The sequence below is a fragment of the Oncorhynchus tshawytscha genome, linkage group LG01, assembly GCF_018296145.1.
Source record: "Oncorhynchus tshawytscha isolate Ot180627B linkage group LG01, Otsh_v2.0, whole genome shotgun sequence".
Lineage (NCBI taxonomy): Eukaryota > Metazoa > Chordata > Actinopteri > Salmoniformes > Salmonidae > Oncorhynchus > Oncorhynchus tshawytscha.
Window position 1 is genome coordinate 26331935 of NC_056429.1, and position 22710 is coordinate 26354644.

At 41.3% G+C, this 22710-nt stretch overlaps 1 protein-coding gene across 3 annotated transcripts in view; it reads right to left on the bottom strand.

Moving 5' to 3' along the window:
• Window positions 1-6184: 6184 nt before the first annotated feature.
• LOC112248409 (F-box-like/WD repeat-containing protein TBL1XR1) overlaps window positions 6185-22710 on the bottom strand; it is a 44061-nt gene continuing 27535 nt past the window's right edge. For 2 of the 3 annotated variants that reach the window (XM_024417414.2, XM_024417405.2), the window contains 14 exons: window positions 13102-13204; window positions 12699-12844; window positions 12085-12304; window positions 11787-11961; window positions 9280-9412; window positions 8935-8998; window positions 8746-8843; window positions 8520-8580; window positions 8191-8312; window positions 7986-8060; window positions 7520-7647; window positions 7066-7231; window positions 6565-6666; window positions 6185-6422 (listed from right to left, as the gene is read on the bottom strand). In XM_024417414.2, the coding sequence (XP_024273182.1) occupies window positions 6396-6422; window positions 6565-6666; window positions 7066-7231; window positions 7520-7647; window positions 7986-8060; window positions 8191-8312; window positions 8520-8580; window positions 8746-8843; window positions 8935-8998; window positions 9280-9412; window positions 11787-11961; window positions 12085-12304; window positions 12699-12844; window positions 13102-13159 (1575 nt within the window). In that variant the 5' untranslated portion in view covers window positions 13160-13204 and the 3' untranslated portion in view covers window positions 6185-6395. The remainder of the gene's footprint in view (window positions 6423-6564; window positions 6667-7065; window positions 7232-7519; window positions 7648-7985; window positions 8061-8190; window positions 8313-8519; window positions 8581-8745; window positions 8844-8934; window positions 8999-9279; window positions 9413-11786; window positions 11962-12084; window positions 12305-12698; window positions 12845-13101; window positions 13205-22710) is intronic. The other variant, XM_024417422.2, reaches the window with a different exon arrangement.

Sequence of the window (22710 nt, forward strand, 5' to 3'; positions counted from 1 at the left end):
TACCTTTATTTAACTAGGCAAGTCAGTTAAGAACAAATTCTTATTTTCATTGACAGCCTATGAACAGTTAACTGCCTTGTTCAGGAGCAGAATGAGAGATTTTACAATCTTTTGGTTACAAGTCCAACACTAACCACTAGGCCACCTGCCGCCCGTAACTACTAAAGGCGAAAGAACTCTAGTTCACCTTTACTCCACACACAGAAACACATACAAAACTCTCCCTCACCCTCCATTTGGCAAATCTGACCATAACTCTCTCTATCCTCCTGATTCCTGCTTACAAGCAAAAACTCAAACAGGAAGTACCAGTGATGCGCCCAATACGGAAGTGGTCCGATGAAGCAGATACCAACCTACAGGACTGTTTTGCTAGCACAGAATGGAATATGTTCTGGGATTCATCCGCAGTGTGGTGCCAAGACAAGCTATCCCTAAATGTCAACAAGACAAAGGAGCTGATTGTGGATTATAGGAAACGGAGGAACGAGTGGGGGAACAATGATTCACATCGACGGGGCTATAGTGGAGCGGGTGGAGAGCTTCAAGTTCCTCGGTGTCCATATCACTAAGGATCTATCATTGTTCACGCACACCAATACAGTCGTAAAGAGGGCACGACAACACCTCATCCCAGCCAGGGGGCAAAAACAATATTTGAGCGGGCGGCAGGTATCTTAGTGCTTAAGAGCGTTAGGCCAGAAACTGAAAGGTTGCTGGTTTGAATCCACGAGCAGACTAGGTGAAAAATCTGTCAATGTGGCCTTGAGCAAGACACTTAACCCTAATTGCTCCATTGAGAACACCTTGACTGGTTGCATCACTGCTTGGTATGGTATCTGACTACATAGAGGTCCCTGTCATCCAGGACCTCTATACCAGGCGGTGTCAAAGGAAGGTCCTACAAATTGTCAAAGATCCACCCAAGTCATAGACTGTTCTCTCTGCTATTGCATGGCAATTGGCACCGATGCAAGTCTGGAACCAACAGGAACCTGAACAGCTTCTACCCCCAAGCCATAAGACTGCTAAATAGTTAGTTAAAGATTTAACCAAACAGCTAGCCAGTCTTTATGCATTGATTAACTTTTTTGGGACTCATCACATACTCACATACATACTGCTGCTACTGTTAATCTATCCTTTTGCCTAGTCACTTTAATCCTAGTTATATGTACACATCTACCTCAATTACCCCCTAACCCTACACATTACCTCTGTACTGGTACCCTGTGTATACTGAACAAAAATATAAATGCAAGATTTTACTGAGTTACAGTTCACACAAGGAAATCAGTCAATTGATATAAAATTCATTAGTCCCTAATCTATGGATTTCACATGACTGGGCAGCGGCGCAGCCATGGGTGGGCCTGGGAGGGCATAGGCCCACCCACTTGGGAGCCAGGCCCAGCCAATCATAATGAGTTGTACCCCCCAAAAAGGCTTTATTGCAGACAGAAATACTCCTCCGTTTCATCAGCTCTCCAGGTGGCTGGTCTCAGATGATCCCACAGGTGAAGAAGCCGGATGTGGAGGTCCTGGGCTCTGCGGTTGTGAGGCCCGGTTGGACATACTGTCAAATTCTCTAAAACAACGTTGCAGGGGGCTTATGTTACAGAAATTAACATTAAATTCTCTGGCAACAGCTCTAATGGACATTCCTGCAGTCAGAATGCCAATTGCACGCTCCCTCAAAACTTGAAACAACTGTGGCATTGTGTTGTGTGATAAAACTGCACATTTTAGTGGCCTTTCATTGTCCCCAGCACAAGGTTCACCGGTGTAATGATCATGCTGTTTAATCAACTTCTGAATATGCCACATCTTTCAGGTGGATGGATTATCGTGGCAAAGGAGAAATGCTCACTGACAGGGATGTAACCAAATATGTGCACAAAATTGGAAAAATAAGCATATATATCTTCTTTTTGGGGGGTCTTTTATTTCAGCTCATGAAACATGGGACCAACCCTTTACATGTTGCATTTTTATTTTTGTTCAGTATATATAGCAAAGTTACCAATGGTCATTTTGTATTTATTACTACTTTGATTATAAAGTGTTATTACTTTTCCATTATTTCTCTAGTTCCTTTCTCTCTGCATTGTTGGGAAGGACCCGTAAGTAATCATTTCACTGTTAGTCTACACCTGTCGTTTACAAAGCATGTGACAAATAAAATTGGCATCAGGGTTATTTCCTACGGTCAACCATTTCATGTACCGTTTGGTTTTCCTTTCATTGTTTTCCAAGGGCTTTATTGAATTAACAGTAGTCCTGCTGTTAGGGAGTCTTCACAACTATATATTTAAAGCTCAATATATGCAGTTTAACAGCATAACCAGAGCAGATACAAATATTTTAGTCTATACATCAAATGTACAGACTGGTGCATCACCAAAATTGAAAATAACTGGTATGATGCCACAGCATGTCTGGGATCTCACTATGGAAAAGTTGCCTACGCCTTCTTTCCCTACTAAGAATGATTTCATATTTATGCATCTCACTAGCTTACACATTTGACTTTGGATTTATATAGAACTTTTAGAATAAACAGATAAACAACCACGGGAAAATGCAATAAAAAATAATATATATTAATATCAAAATATATTTTATTCTGGACTTTTTTCAGATCTGGTTAAAATTACAACAGATCAATGCAATGTAAGGAGAATCTGCAAAAACAAAACTTGAGAAACCAAGGGTGGGGTGTGGGCACCCATGATGCAATGTGGAACCCAAAAAATAATTAAACTGGAACACACAGTACTTGAGTATCCCCAATAATCATACATTTGACTCCTTTAGGCTACAAAGAAATATGAATTACAAAAGTTTTAAAAGAGTACAAAATGTCCAGGGGACATACACATCATAAAAATATGATTAGAATTCAGGTCGTGAAAATGAAGGGCAAAGCAGACACGAAGACAGCAGATTTATCATAAAATAAAACCTCAAATACCTTTCCACTGTCATGGACTGTATAATAAATAGTGTCCAGATGGTGCAATCTACTTAGAGTAGACGGTTTATACAGATTTAAAAGGTCTACACTTTGTATAAAATGCAACTTTATGGGACAATTGCAGACCCTGATTAAACCTACTCAAAGACTAAAACATCCTCAATGTTTCCATTGAAAGTGCTTTATAAGACCAGGAGTAGGCTTCATATGGGCCCATGCATCCGGCCCTATGTCTAGCGATATCCTTAAAAAATAAACTGATAAGATATAAGGCTTAAACAAGGGGGACAAGGAATCCTGGCCATCGCAGTTGCTTCTGGATCCTCACAGTTCCATCAAGGCGAAACCTCACTCTGCAATCGTTAAAATTAGAATGGCTTGCTTTGTTTTAAAAACACTACATTTAACTGGATATCTAGAAAGTAATTGGTGAATATTCAGATTTGTCCCATTTCAAATGAAATTGTTAAAAAGTCAATCCAAAATGACTTACAGTGCCTTGCAAAAGTATTCATTCCCCTTGGCATTTGTCTTAGTTGTTGCATTACAACCTGTCATTTAAATATATATTTATTTGGATTTCATGTAATGGACATACACAAATAGTCCAAATTGGTGAAGTGAAATGGAAAAAAAATATATTAAAAAAACATAAAAGTGGTGCGTGCATATGCATTCACCCCCTTTGCTATGAAGCCAAAAAAAAGATCTGGTGCAATCAATTACCTTCAGAATTCTTTAAAGTCCACCTGTGTGCAATCTAAGTGTCACATGATCTGTCACATCATCTCAGTATATATACACCTGTTCTGAAAGGCCAAAGAGTCTGCAACACCACTAAGCAAGCGGCACTGTGAAGACCAAGGAGCTCTCCAAACAGGTCAGAGACAAAGTTGTGGAGAAGTACAGATCAGGGTTGGGTTATAAAAACATATCAGAAACTTTGAACATCCCACAGAGCACCATTAAATCCAATACTAAAAACTAGAAAGAATATGGCACCACAACAAACCTGCCAAGAGAGGGCCGCCCACCAAAACTCAAAGACCAGGCAAAGAGGGCATTAATCAGAGGCAACAAAGAGACCAAAGGAAACCCTGAAGGAGCTGCAAAGCTCCACAGCGGCGATTGAAGTATCTGTCCATAGGACCACTTTAAGCCGTACACTCCACAGAGCTAGCCTTTACAGAAGGGTGGCCAGAAAAAGAAGCGGCCATTGCTTAAAGAAAAAAAATAAGTGTTCGCCAAAAGGCATGTGCGAGACTCCCCAAACAAATATAAGAAGGTACTCTAGTCAGATGAGACTAAAATTGAGCTTTTTGGCCAAACCCAACACCTCTCATCACCCCGAGAACAATATCCCCACAGTGAAGCATGGTATCATGCTGTGTTTTTCCATCGGCAGAAACTGGTCAGAATTGAATGATGGTGGTTGCCAAATACAGGGAAATTCTTGAGGGAAACCCGTTTCAGTCTTAAAGATTTGAGACTGGGACAGAGGTTCCCCTTCCAGCAGGACAATGACCCTAAGCATTCTGCTAAAGCAACACTCAAGTGGTTTAAGGGGAAACATTTAAATGTCTTGGAATGGCCTAGTCAAAGCCCAGACCTCAATCCAATTGAGAATCTGCGGTATGACTTAAAGATTGCTGTACACCAGCGGAACCCATCCAAACTTGAAGGAGCTGGAGCAGTTTTGCCTTGAAGAAAAGGCAAAAATCCCCATGGCTAAATGTGCCAAGCTTATAGAGACATAACCCAAAATACTTGCAGCTGTAATTGCTCAAGTTCAGTTTTTTTTTTTTCTTGTTTGTTTCACAATAAAAAATATTTTGCATCTTCAAAGTGGTAGGCATGTTGTGTAAATCAAACGATACAACCCCCCGCCCCCAAAAAAACTATATATTTTAATTCCAAGTTTTAAGGTAACAAAATAGGGAAAATGCCAAGGGGGGGTGAATACTTTCACAAGCCACTGTAACTGTCGATTGCTTACTGACCAGTAGGGGACTTCTCTGCTCACAATGATTTGAAAAGATACATTTACATGAATGTACAATTATACCACACAGTGTTGCATGACTGCTTCAAATTCAGTTAACATTTTAACTACTTAATGTAGTAATGTATATGGTGTATGTTACTCCATGTGATTTCTGATTCCTAGCCCAACACCCAGACTTGCTTTAAGATGACATTTTTCTACTGAAAACAGCATTGCTTGTTTGTGATCCAAATAACCACTCTACAGGAATAAAAAAAACTTTGCCTTATAAAAATGTAAACCATTTTGAGTAAAACCCTAATGGACGTTTTGTTGTGACACAAATATGATAAATCAGCAATATGAAATGTACTTGAAAATAATCAGTAAGAGAAACACATTATCAGCTAAGTAGTCATTAGAAGAATACAAAACTTAAAGCAAGTCTTTCATTTTTCTATATGTTGTAAAGGGGGCCTCCGTTTCCCCAGTGGTAACACTGTTGTGAAAGGTCCAGTGGACATCACAGTTCCAATCCTTCACACTAGAGGGGGAGGGGGTCATTAGGTACTGATTTGTCTGATTCTCTTCTTTAACCGATCCAATACCTGATGTGTTTCCACATGATAGCTACAGCAGTACAGCTTTGTCCAGGAGGGAATCATGGAATGTTTCTCTAGCGCCATCGATTGTGCACAAACCAACCATAAACATGGCTTTAAAGCATCTAGATGTATAATGCCTCTTCTTTCATGTGCGCCCATGTTAATTTGTACTCATATTATGGTCAGGAGAAACAATGTATTCTTTAGAAAAAATAAATAAAAAAACTACTGCATTTAGATGTCAACAGTAAAAACTACAATTGAAAAAATGACATTTCTTCAAGTCCCGATATTGTTTTGAACCATAAAGCGTACACTACCAAATATGATTTTCTTCAAAGAACAGTTTTGTGAGTGTGTATAAAAAGATGACTCCTCCACTTGTGACCCCAAAAAATATAAACTTAAATATTGAAATAATATCAATGATTTTGTTAAAAACCTAACTGCCGGCCGCTGGATTGGAAAGCCGATATATGTCAGCACACAGAGACTGAACTACCAATAAAGTTAAAACATATTTTTTTGTCTTGATGAGCATGGTTTAAAGATCAAAAAGCAAAATAGCTTCCAAATGTTGGTACATATACAGATCTGCTTTTTTTTTCTTCATTTACATTTTTTTGTCTGTGTCCCTTTAATGTCTCTGGTCCTAACGACTTGCTGCACAGAGCGTGTCCTTGCTCCTGAATCTGCTGTGTCGGGGGGCTTGTTTCTGGTCTGTAGTGGCCAGCCATGGTTTAAGCGGGACTAGCAGTACATGGCGCAGGGACAGTCATTTTGGCTATGTACACATTCATTGTCGGTCCATGGCTTCCAACAAGCAGTGTTATTTCCGCAGATCTAATACACAAACCTGAAAAACAAGAAATTGTAGTTTTAGTATATTATGTTGAGATATATATCTCAGAGTGCTAAACTTTTATTTTGGCGATAACACAATAGAAAACATTTTAAAAAACAAAGTATATGAAAATGTTCAAAACATTAGTACGCACAGATCCATCTGATGCACTTGCTCCCACTTTGTCACCTGCTGCATTCCAGCAAACTTCAAAGATCCCCCCGGTCCCCCGGTAACTATGGACTAAAGCGCCAGTCTGTGGAAAGGGAAGAGAAGACATTAGATCAACAACCACAACGACAGGCACAAGCCAAAGGTTAAACCAGCACTACAGTTTTCAGCTGTGCTAACATAATTAATAAAGTGTTTTCTAATGATCAATTAGCATTTTAAATGACAAACTTCGATTAGCTAACACAACGTGCCATTGGAACACAGGAATGATGGTTGCTGATAATGGGCCTCTGTACGCCTATGTAGATATTCCATTAAAAATCAGCCATAGCTTGCTTAGATTAAAATCCATTACCACCGACCTAAGTAACAAAATAGATAAATAAGTAATATCACTAACAGTTCCCCGCTCCATGCAAGCTGGACAGTGGGACAGTGTCAGGGGACGGATAGCCAGGGGATTGATGGTGTCAGACTGTACCTGCGTGTTCCAGATGTGAACACACTTGTCGAAGGAGCCGCTGGCCAGATGCCTGCCGTCTGGGCTGAAGGCCACACTGTAGACAGGCTCCTGGTGTTTGGTTAACGTGTGGATGCAGATGCCTCGGTCCACATCCCACAGCCGCACCGTCGAATCAAAGGACGCGCTTCAAGGAACACAGGAAAAACTGTCATCTATCTGCCTCCCCAGAAGCAAGTACTTGGCTCATAGTCATAGCTCACTTCAAACAAAGCCGCAATACAGCAAGACACAAACTCTTGCAATTCAGAGTTTCAGTTCAGGGCACAAAGACTGTGGCTGGCCCAAAAATAGTGTGGTGATCAGTCCATTTCCCTCGAACAGGGTCACACCGCTGTTATGTCAGTAATGCTGCTCGCAAATCAAAATAATGAATGCTGACACAGAGGGCGCAGCAGTGCTTCTGTTTCAGTACCTGGCAAGCATCAGATTGGCATTGGGGTTGTTGGTTCCAGGACCGGTGGGGCTCCATTTGATAGTGTAGATCTCTTTGCTGTGAGCTTGCAGATCATGAACGCATGTGTCCTGTTTCATACTCCAGATCTAGCATGGTAAAATGACAAAATAATGTTTTACGTGTGATGATCATGCAAAAAAGCTGAATGTTCAGAAAGATAAGAATGTTTGGTTGGTTTTATACTTGGTTTATTTTTCAGGTCGACAATTTGTCGAGTGGTATTCATCACAATTGAAACTAAGAAAAATGATAGAGTGATATAAACAACACATAAATTATTTGAATTTCTGGTACATAATCCAGAGCACAACATTACAAAGTGCACGTGTATTTATTTATATAATTTATTTAACAGGGACAGTAATGAAAAACTCTGACAATACTGGATGTAGCTATAGACATCTGGTTTTCATTCCTATCTTACCTTCAGCGTCATGTCATCTGAGCAAGAGGCTAGCAGGTTACCGGTTGGATCCCATTTGATTGCATTCACTTCATTCTGGAACGGAGGGGAACAGAGTTATCAGCGCAGACATAGAAAGGGCAAAGTCTCTGACACATAGAAAATGGTGCTTCTATAATGTCTGTAGGAGCAGTGCTACACTGTGGGGTGATGGGGGCGGACTCACTGTGTGTCCTTGGAATGTCTTGATAGGCCTGTCTTGGCCAAGCTTACACACGTGGATGCACATGTCTGTACTGCAGGAGGCAAACGTGTTGTTGCTCTGCCAGTCCACATCCAGAGCAGGTGCTGTTAAGTCACAACAAGAGGAAGAGCGGAAGAAAACGCAATGAATAAACAACATAGAACTCTACGTCTTTTGTCTGTGCTTGACAGAAACTAGGAATGATTCGGCACAAAAATACCCTTGCTGTTTATAGTCACGTAAGTATGTACGGATACATGTCTAATAAGGGTTAATTAAGAGGAAAGAAGCCAATGGATAATTCAGCGCACCTGAATGGAACGGGAACTGCTGCTTTGCTTCTCCTGTGTGAGCATCCCATATGATTGTAGTCTGCAGGGAGAAACACACACACACACAAAGAAAAACATTAAATTAGAACACGCCTAAGAATAACAAGGTTATTTTAGTCCTGACTACCAGAAGAGGTTAATGAGTCATGAAAGCATTTCAAGTCTTGAGCTCATAACAAAAATAAAAGCCTGTTTGGGTTCTTACCTTATCTACTCCGGCACTAAGAATAAAGTTTCCTTTTTTGTTCCATTTTAATGCAAAAATGGGACCTTTGTGTTGACCCAGGGTACTTGCAAGATCACCTAGGGTTCGAATCATTTATATTAGAGAGGCAAGTGTTTCGGAAACTGACAATATGGTGAGTTGAAAAAGCAGTAAAAAGTGGCACCTCACCATCCTTTGTCCATATCCTGGCAAATCCATCATATGAGCCGGTTGCTAGTAACGTACCCTCACTCTGTCAGGTGGAAAGAGATAAATTGTGTAAATAAAATAAAAAGGTTTTAAAGCAAATACATATTGTTAAGCACATCAGCATAGGAACATAATTCTGCTCATTGAAACTTTCCCTTGCAAGGATAAATAACATACAGAGCAAAACAGTAGCAAAGTCAAAGCTTTGAAACATTAAAACAGTTTCAAGTGACTCCTAACATTCAGAAAAGGAGAAGTGGAAATAAAGTTATGGAATTTGAGGGGTTGTGTTAAGTTATGACTGAGTGTGGATCCTTGACTCACGTTCCAGTCTAATGATGTGACGTCTTTGTTGCTGGGGACGTCCTGACCTCCCTCCCGTATGCAGTGCCTCAGTACAAGCTGTGTGGAGCTGCTGTCACTCAGGTTCCAGATCCGTGCCGTCGAGTCCCCAGACCTGCAGCGTGGAGGGACAGTCAGCACAGTACAATGAAACACAGCAACACAGAAAGCCCTAGGTCCTCGGTAAATCAGTCTATCAATCAATATATTGACGTAGGATTGCAAAATTCTGTTAACTTTCCCCAAAATGCCCTGTTTTTTCCCCCAAATCCAGGTTGGAAGATTCTTGGAATAAGGAAGGAATACGCCAGAAATCCAGAATCCTACTGGGACGTTTTCAAGAAAGAAAGAGAGAGAGAAAGAGAGAGAAAGAGAGAGAAAGAGAGAGAAAAAGAGAGAGAAAGAGAGGGAAAGAGAAAGAGAGAGAGAGAGGGACAGCGAGAGAGAGATGAACCTGGAGATTAACCTAAACAAGCTGGTCCTGGGGCTCTGTTAACAAACACAAACAGACCCCTAGGACAGCAACACAATTAGACCAAACTAAATAATGAGAAAACAAAATGACAATTACTTGACACATTGGGGAAAAAATGTTTTTTATTTTTTTTAACAGAGCAAACTAGAATGCTATTTGGCCCTAAACAGAGAGTACACAGTGGCAGAATACCTGACCAATGTGACTGACCCAAAATTAAGGAAATATTTGACTATGTACAGACTCAGTGAGCATAGCCTTGCTATTGAGAAAGGCCACCAAAAGCAGACCTGGCTTTCAAGAAAAGACACTATTTGGAAATCATTACAAGAATATATATTTAACATGTATACAGTGGGGCAAAAAAGTATTTAGTCAGCCACCAATTGTGCAAGTTCTCCCACTTAAAAATATGAGAGAGGCCTGTAATTTGTCATAGGTACACTTCAAAATTCCAGAAAATCACATTGTAGGATTTTTAATGAATTTATTTGCAAATTATGGTGGAAAATAAGTATTTGGTCACCTACAAACAAGCAAGATTTCTGGCTCTCACAGACCTGTAACTTCTTCTTTAAGAGGCTCCTCTGTCCTCCACTCGTTACCTGTATTAATGGCACCTGTTTGAACTTGTTATCAGTATTAAAGGCACCTGTTCACAACCTCAAACAGTCACACTCCAAACTCCACTATGGCCAAGACCAAAGAGCTGTCAAAGGACACCAGAAACTAAATTGTAGACCTGCACCAGGCTGAGAAGACTGAATCTGCAATAGGTAAGCAGCTTGGTTTGAAGAAATCAACTGTGGGAGCAATTATTAGGAAATGGAAGACATACAAAACGACTGATAATCTTCCTCGATCTGGGGCTCCACACAAGATCTCACCCCGTGGGGTCAAAATGATCACAAGAACGGTGAGCAAAAATCCCAGAACTACACGATGGCACCTAGTGAATGACCTGCAGAGAGCTGGGACCAAAGTAACAAAGCCTACCATCAGTAACACACTACGCCGCCAGGGACTCAAATTCTGCAGTGCCAGACGTGTCCCCCTGCTTAAGCCAGTACATGTCCAGGCCCGTCTGAAGTTTGCTAGAGAGCATTTGGATGATCCAGAAGAAGATTGGGAGAATGTCATATGGTCAGATGAAACCAAAATAGAACATTTTGGTAAAAACTCAACTCGTCGTGTTTGGAGGACAAAGAATGCTGAGTTGCATCCAAAGAACACCATACCTACTGTGAAGCATGGGGGTGGAAACATCATGCTTTGGGGCTGTTTTTCTGCAAAGGGACCAGGACGACTGATCCCTGTAAAGGAAAGAATGAATGGGGCCATGTATCGTGAGTTTTTGAGTGAAAACCTCCTTCCATCAGCAAGGGCATTGAAGATGAAACGTGGCTGGGTCTTTCAGCATGACAATGATCCCAAACACACCGCCCGGCCACGAAGGAGTGGCTTCGTAAGAAGCATTTCAAGGTCCTGGAATGGCCTAGCCAGTCTCCAGATCTCAACCCCATAGAAAATCTTTGGAGGGAGTTGAAAGTCTGTGTTGCCCAGCAACAGCCCCAAAACATCACTGCTCTAGAGGAGATCTGCATGGAGGAATGGGCCAAAATACCAGCACCAGTGTGTGAAAACCTTGTGAAGACTTACAGAAAACGTTTGACCTCTGTCATTGCCAACAAAGGGTATATAACAAAGTATTGAGATAAACTTCTGTTATTGACCAAATACTTATTTTCCACCATAATTTGCAAATAAATCCATTAAAAATCCTACAATGTGATTTTCTGGATTTTTTTTCTCATTTTGCCTGTCATAGTTGAAGTGTACCTATGATGAAAATTACAGGCCTCTCTCATCTTTTTAAGTGGGAGAACTTGCACAATTGGTGGCTGACTAAATACTTTTTTGCCCCACTGTATATGCTTTGGCAATGGAACATCTGTTTCCCATGCCAATAAAGCCCCTTAAATTGAAATTGAGAGAGTGAGAGACAGACACTGACCCGGAGGCAAGCAGGTCGGAGACAGGGTTCCAGGCGCAGATGAACACTTCTGACTCGTGACCTCGGAGCACCAAGGCTTTGTTCTGGGGAATCGCCACATTCCCATCCACCTCCATCATGTCGACGTGGTTGTCTGTATGGCACACAGAGAGTACCTCATCAGCATGTGCAAGATCTGAATAACAAAACATCCAGCATTGGGCATTGACTCAACAATGTTACAAATATTTGTATCCATCCTTTCTCTTTGTGTTATAGGTAACAAACGCTAAAGCCAGGGCCGAGGACTCAGACTCACTAGCTAAGGTGTGAGCTCCGTTCTCCTCGCCGTTGGCCGTGTTCTCTCCGTTCTTGGCATTGGCCGTCAAGTTGGTGGTGGTGGCCGGGGGGGCCTGGGCTGCCTGCTGCTGGGCCAGCTTGTCTCGGTAGGCCTGCTGCCGTGTCTGCACCACATCCGGCATTACCGCGTCGATGAGCGACAGGGACTCGATCGGCCGTCCGTCGAACAGCGTACCGTCCTGGGGACACCAGACAAGCTGGTTATACCCAAATGCAAACAGCTAAATAACTACTGTTGCTATAAGCAATGGTAGGCTAAAATCATCAGTTATAACTCAAATTAAAGAATAATAAATACATTCTCAAAAATAATCACGAGAGAACCATCTATTAAAAAATAATAATGCAATGCATTATAAAGCTACATTGGTTAATAATTGCATAATCACTGAAGAGCAGAAACCTAGCACCGCATACATATTCTTTCTGATTTGTGATCAAACCATTGCCAATTTCTGCATTTGATCACACTATACCAGGCTTGGGGTAATAAAGTCCACAGATTCCCTGATAGTCGGCTGAGATGAGATGCTGTGATAATGGGTTGTGTGAATGAGGAGGAGATGAGATCACCTCATTAATGCTGACTTCGGCCTCCACGTACTGCAGGCCTTTCTGTATGATGGAGATGAGGGCAGCAGGGGGCACCAGGGCTCCATTGATGTTGGACTGGCTGATGTGGCTCTCTATGCCAAACGTGAAGGCTGAGTGGGAAAATCCTGTCGGGGGCAAGCATGAGCAGCATGTCAGTAGACAGAACATTATACTGAGCAGATCCTTCCCTTTGGTGACTCTGGAAATAGCACATTTCAAATAGCTCTGTGGTTGTTATCGTAGTGCACATTTTCTAGGCACCCTTTAATAGCACTAGAACATTACATGAGTAGGAGAATATACAGAACATTGTTTCAACAGCTGTCTGTTAGCAGTGTTTACAGAATGTGAATGGACATGTGGTTTGAGCATTGGAGCCTACCTGACTCCTGTAGGTATCTGTACACAAGAAAGTTGACCTCATCACTGCTTATGCTCATCTTTACACCTGGTTACACCATGAGGTCAGCAAACAGGACATAGGCCTGCAAGGAAAGGGAGGAGGTGCGACAGTTGTTTTTATCAGAACCCAACGCAGAACATTTTCACATTAGACAAATCACACAACAATGGGCTGCTAAGTAAAAACTGAAGCCAGGGCTAGAGTGGAGACTTCCTCCCAGGAGATGCACTAACACATTTTGTCTGTGTGCAAAAACCACTCCACCCTGCTGCACACACAAGTTCGCACCAGGGCAGGGCAGCAGGCAGGGTTCTCAGTCAGGGGTCAGAGTGTGCACAGAAACCTGCTGCTGGGGGCTAACTGTGGACAGGAGCAGCAGCACTGCTAGTGTGTCTCTCCAGTATGGCTAATAACAAGGTGCAGTGCCCATTCTCACCATCCCACTGCAGTGGTGCTGTTGCGTTAAACAGAATCTCAGCCGTTCTACTACTGACTGAATGTGTGTAATTGGGGATGGGAAGGGGATTCTCTTTCCAGTGCAGAGCTGAGCTGTTGCTCTGGGCTGTGCTGTGCTCCATCAATTATAGCAGCAGTGTTTTCCATAAGTGCATGGAGTATCCAGCCAGATAGAAATAATTGCCAGCCAGGGAGTTCTGGGCTGGGGGGCACCGGGGGGGCATGCCCCCGAGAAAATAAATTGCAGAACGAGCTCTATTTTGGTGGCTACTGGTACATTCTAACGGCCCTAGAATTCAGCCAAATCGCCCTCTATTGGCAAAAGTGCACAGTCAAAGAGGAGAATAATTATACCGTCAAGGAAAATTATTATAATATTTTTTTTAGGCATACAAAGACAAAAGAAATGTGACAGTGTTAAAATGATAACACAGTGTAGGAAATTAAGAAAATTATTAAAATGCTGGAAGTGAATGTGCTGGAATTAAACAATTAACTATGAAAATGAGCAAAAGCTATTTGCATTAAGGAAAGACATACCTGGCTCAAATATAAACCCGTCTGTAATACATGCCTGTTGTGTTCAGTGATTTAAGCAAATAAACACCCAGGCTATTAATTGAAGTTTTACGGTAGTAACCTAGTCAAGAAAACTAGTCTAGTTTTCTTAAACTAGTCTTTCAATTTAGTTTGTGGCAAAAAAAAGGTTGTGTTCAATTAAACATGGATTCCCTGCTGAGAAACAATATAGAACTGCAGGAAAGTGGTTTTAAAAATGCAAAATGTTCAGGAGGTGAACCCTCAGACCCCCGACAGATTGTATAAAAGTGGGGGTGCACAAAGACTGACGCTCATAGATAGACCTACAGGTAGGGCTGGGCGATATGGCCAAAATATCACAATGGTATTTTTCAAATTCTTGACGGTATTTTATGTTTTTTTTATTAAGAAAAGTTCTACATTTGCTTTATGAGTAGTGCGTGACCCTAGGGTGGCAACACATATTCTAAATGATTTCAATGGGTCTTTTGCCATTCGTATTGTTTTATACTGTTAAATTCAACTTCAACCTAAAATAATTTCCTGCATTTCCATCAATTTCTGCTTTTCCTGCATTCACTTGAGATCATTTCCACACTGCCATGATATGGGCAAAAATACTAGGCCTTTTTTTTAACCAAATGTTGCAATTGCGATTTAGATCAAAACACTTGGGTGAACTTGTGGAATCATGGAAATAGAATGTTTATAATAATTCTATAGTTAGAATATAAATAATAGTGGGCACTTTGAATGCAGTGTTTGACATGACAACGAATGAAAATGCCATGAACAAGTTATTGTGACAGGGTAGGAACCAAAGTGATGTTCAGTGTTTCCTCAGGGACCCTATAATCTTTGACTACATTAAATCTTTATTCATATAGTGGATTTAAACTCATCGTTACCACTTACATTACATGGGACGTGTAAATTAACTCACAGGAAACGATGACGCATCATGCTCTCCCTCCTCTGTGAAAATACATTTTATTGCAGCCAACCAGAGAGCACAAAAATAAACAGACAGCAGACTGACAAACTAGCAGTGTGTCCCCGTCATCACTCGCTTTGTGACTGACAGGCGCCTGTCCTATCAATAGAAGATGCATGTAGTTCATTCTAGCAGGAGAAGGCTGTATTAACTTTTCTGACTAGAGAATTCAACTTTTAAATGAAAAGAAGCCTAGGTTGAATTAATGAAGTGGAAAAAGTAGCCGGCTGACAATGAGTCCTATTTAGCCGACGACACTGCAGCAGTGGTGTTTATCTCATCCAGGTCTGAATCGGAGCAGAAGAGGGCTAGTCAGGGACCTTGTAGAATCAAGGAAGTGACAACCAAGCAAGCATGACCACAGCATGGACACTCTGTCTGCTCCTCTCAACTGGGTTCATTCATTCAACAGAAAGATATAGAATAGGAGCACAAACATCCCTCTCTGGAAAAACTACTGCCGGACCGGTGCTACTGGTGTTTCACCAAAGTATTTTATATACACACCTGAAATAACGAATCAATGCATAGCCAAAATGCATTTCTAGATCGAGCACAAAACACAAACCTTAAGGTTCCATGTGATTATAATATGGGCCCCTTTCTGTAACTAGGCTATGTTATGTGCTGAGCAATCCCAAATAAGGAGCCATCTCTGCCAGCCAGACATGAAGAACTGTACATTCACCCAAAGATACATCAGATCTGAAGAGGCATATTGCCATTAGATTACTGGAGCACATTCTCATTTCCATGTCAAAACATTGCATAACCATAACAGAACTCTACAGGGGAGGTGCAATCTTAGTAGTCCCAGCTACTGAAGATAGTATTATTGAAGTTGTACTGCCTTGTCGACCATCATTAATTATCTTCAGAGAAGTGTAGGCCTATTGGATAGATGCACATAATAATTGACAAAACTGTCATAGGATGTGGTTTGTTTGCAATTTGTCAGCTACTATTATACTTGAACACACCACTAGAGACGTAGTTCATTCCCTTTTCATCGCCGTATCTAAGTGATGAGGTTTTGGTCTATTTTGAGAGAGCGAGAGCGCACCGCTGTAGAGATGGAGCACTTCACATCTTTGCTCTCAGGAGTCACATTGTTTACAACTCACACACACAACCCAAAGTGATTGTAATAGGCATTTCATATGGTAGGTGTCCGTGGTCTTCTATAATTTTAACCATTGATATGAATATTGCTCAACACTGTTTCACACCCTCTCTCCTGCATGATGTTCGATTATGCCACCTTTACAGCCATTGGTCGAGAATAGAACACAACATGCACATTGCCTATGGAGCCGAGCTGACTCACTTTGTAGACACAACTAGGCCTTTTGTTCTAGCCAAGATAGAACAAAACACAGTAATGTTTTTTTTTCACATCCATAATATCTCCCATATAAGAAATGGATAGTTGTTGAAAAATATTTTACTGCAAAATTTGTTAAATTTATATATATTGTGGCAAACCCCCTAAACTCCAAAAGTGAAACATAATACCTGGCTGGATGGGCCTCAAACTCATGTAACACAATATTGCAAGCTCTGATATTGCTTCAATTTGGAATACAAGTAGTCAGCTGTCTGCCCTACATACACAGACAAACAGCATTAGGGTATTGTAATGCATCTTGGGAATATAGACCTGTAAACACAGACAAACAATAGGCAGAAATGTCAACTATTAATATTTATGATGAATGTATGCTTTAATTTTAGATAGATGATTAATAGAGAACTTTCTAAGTCAAATTTGCTCTCATTCAGTGCTGTATCGTCCTGCCTTAAAAAAATACATATAGTTACACATGTTTTTTGATGTTGTGGCTAGTGTAATCTGCTCTATGGAAAACAAATGAGCTCCGACATTGGAATTAGATTTTTTGGAGTCCAAGGTTCCTTGAAGGATTTTGTATCTTTAGCCCCTACTCTTGGAATTAAGTCAGAGGTCACCACAGAGCCAACATGGACTTTGCCTCAAATCCAATATGGCATCGAAAATCAAATACGGCTGCCATAATTCCATTTGATGTTTAGATCACATGTAAATATGCGTTTTGTAGATTAGGCATTTTTTCAGAATTGTGTACAACACTCATACCCTTAAAGACTGTTTTAGTGTAAATACATTTTATTCTGAATCCAACATGGCCAACATGATTTCACTCAAACACTTTTGCCTGCACATAAATTGCCGATTGTTAATTATGTATTGAATGTGCTATTATGTTTTCAAAAGTGCTTCATAAGGCTCTAGGTATTTTTAGAAAGATGAGTGGCACTGCCATGCCTCTTACGTTTGAATACCTGAAGCCAAATAGCTTTACAATGAGTGTTCGCTTTTCATGTTTAAATCTCATTCACACACTTACAGCATATCAACAATGGGCAATTCCGCAAAATATAATAACAAGCCTTTCGACACAAGCACACATTACACTGGCATAACACAGTGTCTCTGGTGCAGGTTGAGGGCCCGACTATTTTCCATACTGAGTATTGCCAACCCAGACAGTCTTTCCTAAGACCTACACTACATATACAAAAGTATTTGGACCCCCTTCAAATTAGTGGATTCAGTTACTTCAGACACACCTGTCACGGACAGGTGTAAAAAAATATATATATATTACATTTTTTTTTTTTTAAATCGATCACACAGCAATGCAATTTCCATAGACAAACATTGGCTGTAGAATGACCTTACTGAAAGAGCTCTGTGACTTTCGTGGCACCGTCATAAGATGCCACCTTTCCAACAAGTCAGTTCATAAAATGTCCGCCCTGCTAGAGCTGCCCTGGTCAACTGTAAGTGCTGTTATTGTGAAGTGGAAACGTCTAGGAGCAACAACAACTGCTCAGCCGCGAAATGGTAGGCCACACAATCTCAAAGAATGGGACTTCCGAGTGCTTAAGCACGTAAAAAATGTCTGTCCACAGTTGCAACACTCATTACCGAAAAACTGCCACTGGAAGCAACGTCAGCACAAGAACTGTTCATCGGGAGCTTCTTGAAATGGGTTTCCATGGCCGAGCAGCCGCACAGAAGCCTAAGTTCACCATGCTTAATGCCAAGCGTCGGCTGGAGTGGTGTAAAGTTCCCGCCATTGGACTCAATGGAGCAGTGGAAACGCATTCTCTGGAGTGATGAATCATGCTTCAACATCAGGCAGTCCGATGGAAGAATCTGGGTTTCGCGGCTGCCAGGAGAACACTACCTGCCCCAATGCATAGTGCCAACTATAATGTTTTATGGAGGGGGAATACTGGTCTGGGGCTGTTATTCATGGTTCGGGCTAGGCACCTGAAGGGAATTCCAGTAAAGGGAATTGTTAACGCTGCAGCATACAATGACATTCTAGACGATGTTGTGCTTCCAACGTTGTGGCAAAAGTTTGGGGAAGGCCCTTTCCTATTTCAGCATGACAATGCCGCTGTGTACAAAGCGAGGTCCATAAAGAATTGGTTTGTTGAGATCGGTGTGGAAGAACTTGACTGGCCTGCACAAAGCCCTGACCTCAACCCCATCTTACACATTTGGGATGAATTGGAACACCAACTGCGAGCCAGGCCTAATCGCCCAACATCAGTGCCCAACCTCACTAATGCCCGTGGCTGAATGGAACCAAGTCCCCGCAGCAATGTTCCAAAATCTAGTGGAAAGCCTTCCCAGAAGAGTGGAGGCTGTTATAGCAGCAAAGGGGGGGACCAACTCCACATTAATGGCCACAATTTTGGAATGAGATGTTCGAAGGGCAGGTGTCCACATACTTTTGGTCATGTAGAGTACCAGAGATAAGGGATTGTTGATAATGCAATCAAACAACTCAAATGCCAGTTCACCAGTATGAACGAAATCACAAACAGCTTTTATTTGTCAAGTACTGTTGTCTGCTAAAGATGATGATCTGTTTATATCTGCCAATTTATTGGCTGTCCAGTACCCAGATGACCTGTCCCCAGAGCTTCCTATACAGTTAATCTCTTTCCGTAACATGTTAAGGCCAGCAATTAGAATGAGAGGCTCAATTAAAGATGTTGCAGAACTGATGTATTTGAAACAACTCCCTTCTGCCCAGTTTCCCTGATGTTGCTATGGCAAATCAGCCTGTTTTTACCATCCCTGTAAATTTAGTTTCTGCCAAGACATAGTTTTCTTAACTAAAACTCAAAGAACTACATAAGAAGAATTAGGCTCTCGGGCTGATATGAGCTTTTGAACACCTGAGTAAGCTCTACTCATTGCACTGGCACTGCCATAGCCTTGACAACCGCATTTATTCACTGATATCCCCTCATACTTTCAATCAGTTTCTTTTTTATTTTTCAGTCACATTTCTGAAGCCCAATAAACAAACACTTAGCTTCCTAGAATATATGGAAAATAAAAAGGTTTAGGAATGGCTTATTGGAGGATTAATGTTAAAATTATTTATAAAAATGAATACAAATTGACATTGATGACAGGCGCATGGGCCCCCAGAGCTCATGGGCGCCCCCAACTTGCGGGGGTTGCGGGAATGTCCGGTAAGCCAGTGACATAGTAGCATAACCAAGTTACAGGAAAGCAATCTGTCAGCTCTAACCACTTCCCTATTTTCCCCACTGAAACAATGTGTGCAAGGTTGATTCAAAGTCTTTGAGGTGACCAGGACCTGAGTGTATCCTAACAGGGTGGGGAGTGAAAGAAGCCCGTGGTGGATGTAGTTATGGAGCCTGACCAAATTGTACAGCTTAACGGATGTCCTGTATGACTGGCGGGGTATTGGGGCTGTGTGTTGATCCATTTCCAATTCTACAACAGTTGGGTTTGGTATTTATTAAGGTGCAGGCACTCAGTAGATACAGCTTGCATGCCAGCAAGACCCATTGACTCATTTGAATGTCATCTTAGCCTGAATGATGCTGGGGATACTTCAGTAATGTATTGGTTAAGCCTAGTTGTCTGCTTGTGAAGAAGAGTGTGAAAGGGCTGTCATAAACACCCCTGCCCTTAGATCTTTCCAACGCCTAATTGACTTATGTTTATGTTGAATGTGGCAAATATCCTGCAGGCACGTCCTACATATTCATTCACATTCCTTTGGAAGTCGGCTAGGATAATTATCTGGCTGATATTAACTGTGGGGGGGTTGGCTGTGATTATGGTCTGGTGTAGGCCCAGCAGGAGATGAGGAGAGTGACAGAACCGGTAAGGGCGACCTCAGGTAAACTAGAGATTACTTACGAGTGTAGGTCATAGACGACTAAGAAGCGTTACGAGGAACGTAGCACAGCGCCACACTCATATTAGAGGTTGACCGATTAATCGGAACGGTCGATTAATTAGGGCCGATTTGAAGTTTTCATAACAATCGGAAACATAACATCTTTACTTAACTAGGCAAGTCAGTTAAGAACACATTCTTATTTTCAATGACGGCCTAGGAACAGTGAGTTAACTGCCTCGTTCAGGGGCAGAAGGACAGATTTTCACCTTGTCAGCTCGGGGGATTCAATCTTGCAACCTTACAGTTAACTAGTCCAACGCACTAACCACCTGCCTCTATTGCACTCCACGAGGAGACTGCCAGTTATGCGAATGCAGTAAGCCATGGTAAGTTGCTAGCTAGCATTAAACTTATCTTATAAAAAACAGTCAATCAATCATAATCACTAGTTAACTACACATGGTTTATGATATTACTAGTTTATCTAGCGTGTCCTGCGTTGCATATAATCGATGCGGTGCATATCGTTGCTCCAATGTGTACCTAACCATGAACATCAATGCCTTTTTTTAAATCAATACACAGAAGTATATATTTTTTAAACCTGCATATTTAGCTAAAAGAAATTCAGGCTAGCAGGCAATATTAACCAGGTGAAATTGTGTCACTTCTTTTGCGTTCATTGCAAGTCAGTGTATATGCAACAGTTTGGGCCGCCTGGATCATTGCTAACTAATTTGCCAGAATTTTACGTAATTATAACATTGAAGGTTGTGCAATGTAACAGGAATATTTAGACTAATGGATGCCACCCCTTAGATAAAATACGGAACGGTTCCGTATTTCACTGAAAGAATAAACGTCTTGTTTTCGAGATGATAGTTTCCGGATTCGACCATATTAATGACCTAAGGCTCATATTTCTGTGTGTTATTATGTTATAACTAAGTCTATGATTTGATAGAGCAGTCTCACTGAGCGGTGGTAGGCAGCAGCAGGCTCGTAAGCATTCATTCAAACAGCACTTTAGTGTGTTTTGCCAGCAGCTCCTCGTTGTGCGTCAAACATTGAACTGTTTATGACTTCAAGCCTATCAACTCCGGAGATTAGGCTGGTGTAACCGATGTGAAATGGCTAGCTATATAGCGGGGTGAGCGCTAATAGCGTTTCAAACGTCACTCGCTGCTTCGAGGGTGGCTGTTGTCGTTGTGTTCCTGGTCGAGCCCAGGGAGGAGCGAGGAGAGGGACGGAAGCTATACTGTTACACTGGCAATACTAAAGTGCCTATAAGAACACCCAATAGTCAAAGGTTAATGAAATACAAATGGTATAGAGAGAAATAGTCCTATAATCCCTATAATAACTACAACCTAAAACTTCTTACCTGGGAATATTGAAGACTCATGTTAAAAGGAACCACCAGCTTTCATATGTTCTCATGTTCTGAGCAAGGAACTTAAACGTTAGCTTTCTTACATGGCACATATTGCACTTTTACTTTCTTCTCCAACACTTTGTTTTTGCATTATTTAAACCAAATTGAACATGTTTCATTATTTATTTGAGGCTAAATTGATTTTATTGATGTATTATATTAAGTTAAAATAAGTGTTCATTCAGTATTGTTGTAATTGTCATATTTATTTATTTAAATTGGCCGATTAATCGGCATCTGCCTTTTTTGGTCTTCCAATAAATCGGTATCGGTGTTGAAAAACCATAATCGGTCGACCTCTAACACATAAACATTTGAAGATGATCCCTGGGCTTTGATGGACAGTAAACATGTTGCAGAGCAGGTGGAGTTGGTCAAGCATGGTGCACAAAGGCCATTATCACACAGTCAATCCCCAGCCAACATACACAATGACATGCAGCATCTTCGTTGTTTAAGTTTGACCATCCTCAGGGTGCTTTTGTCTGCCATAGATGTGTCTGTGCCCACCATTTTCCCAAAGGGCAGATTGGATTACAATAGTCACAACATAAACATTTTAACTATGTATTTTGGGCAGGCTGGACCATACAGCACTGAATTTGTCTTGGAGAGTTGTCTATTTATCAGCTACCAGAAACATAAAAATGTATCATATTCATAGTTGATATTCCCACCTATTGTAGCTCTGTGTTTACAGGTCTATATTTCCAAGTTGGATTGAGATATCCCAATGCTGTTAGTTTGTGGATGTAGGTGCAGACATCTGACTACTTGTATTCCACATTTTTGCAATATCAGAGCTTGAGATATTGGGTTACATGAGCTTATGTGGCCCACCCCCCCCACCAGCCAGGCATATTCTGCACATTTGGAGTTTAGGGGGGGTCACAATATTAATTTACCGTAAAACTTTAATAGCCCGGGCGTTAATTTGT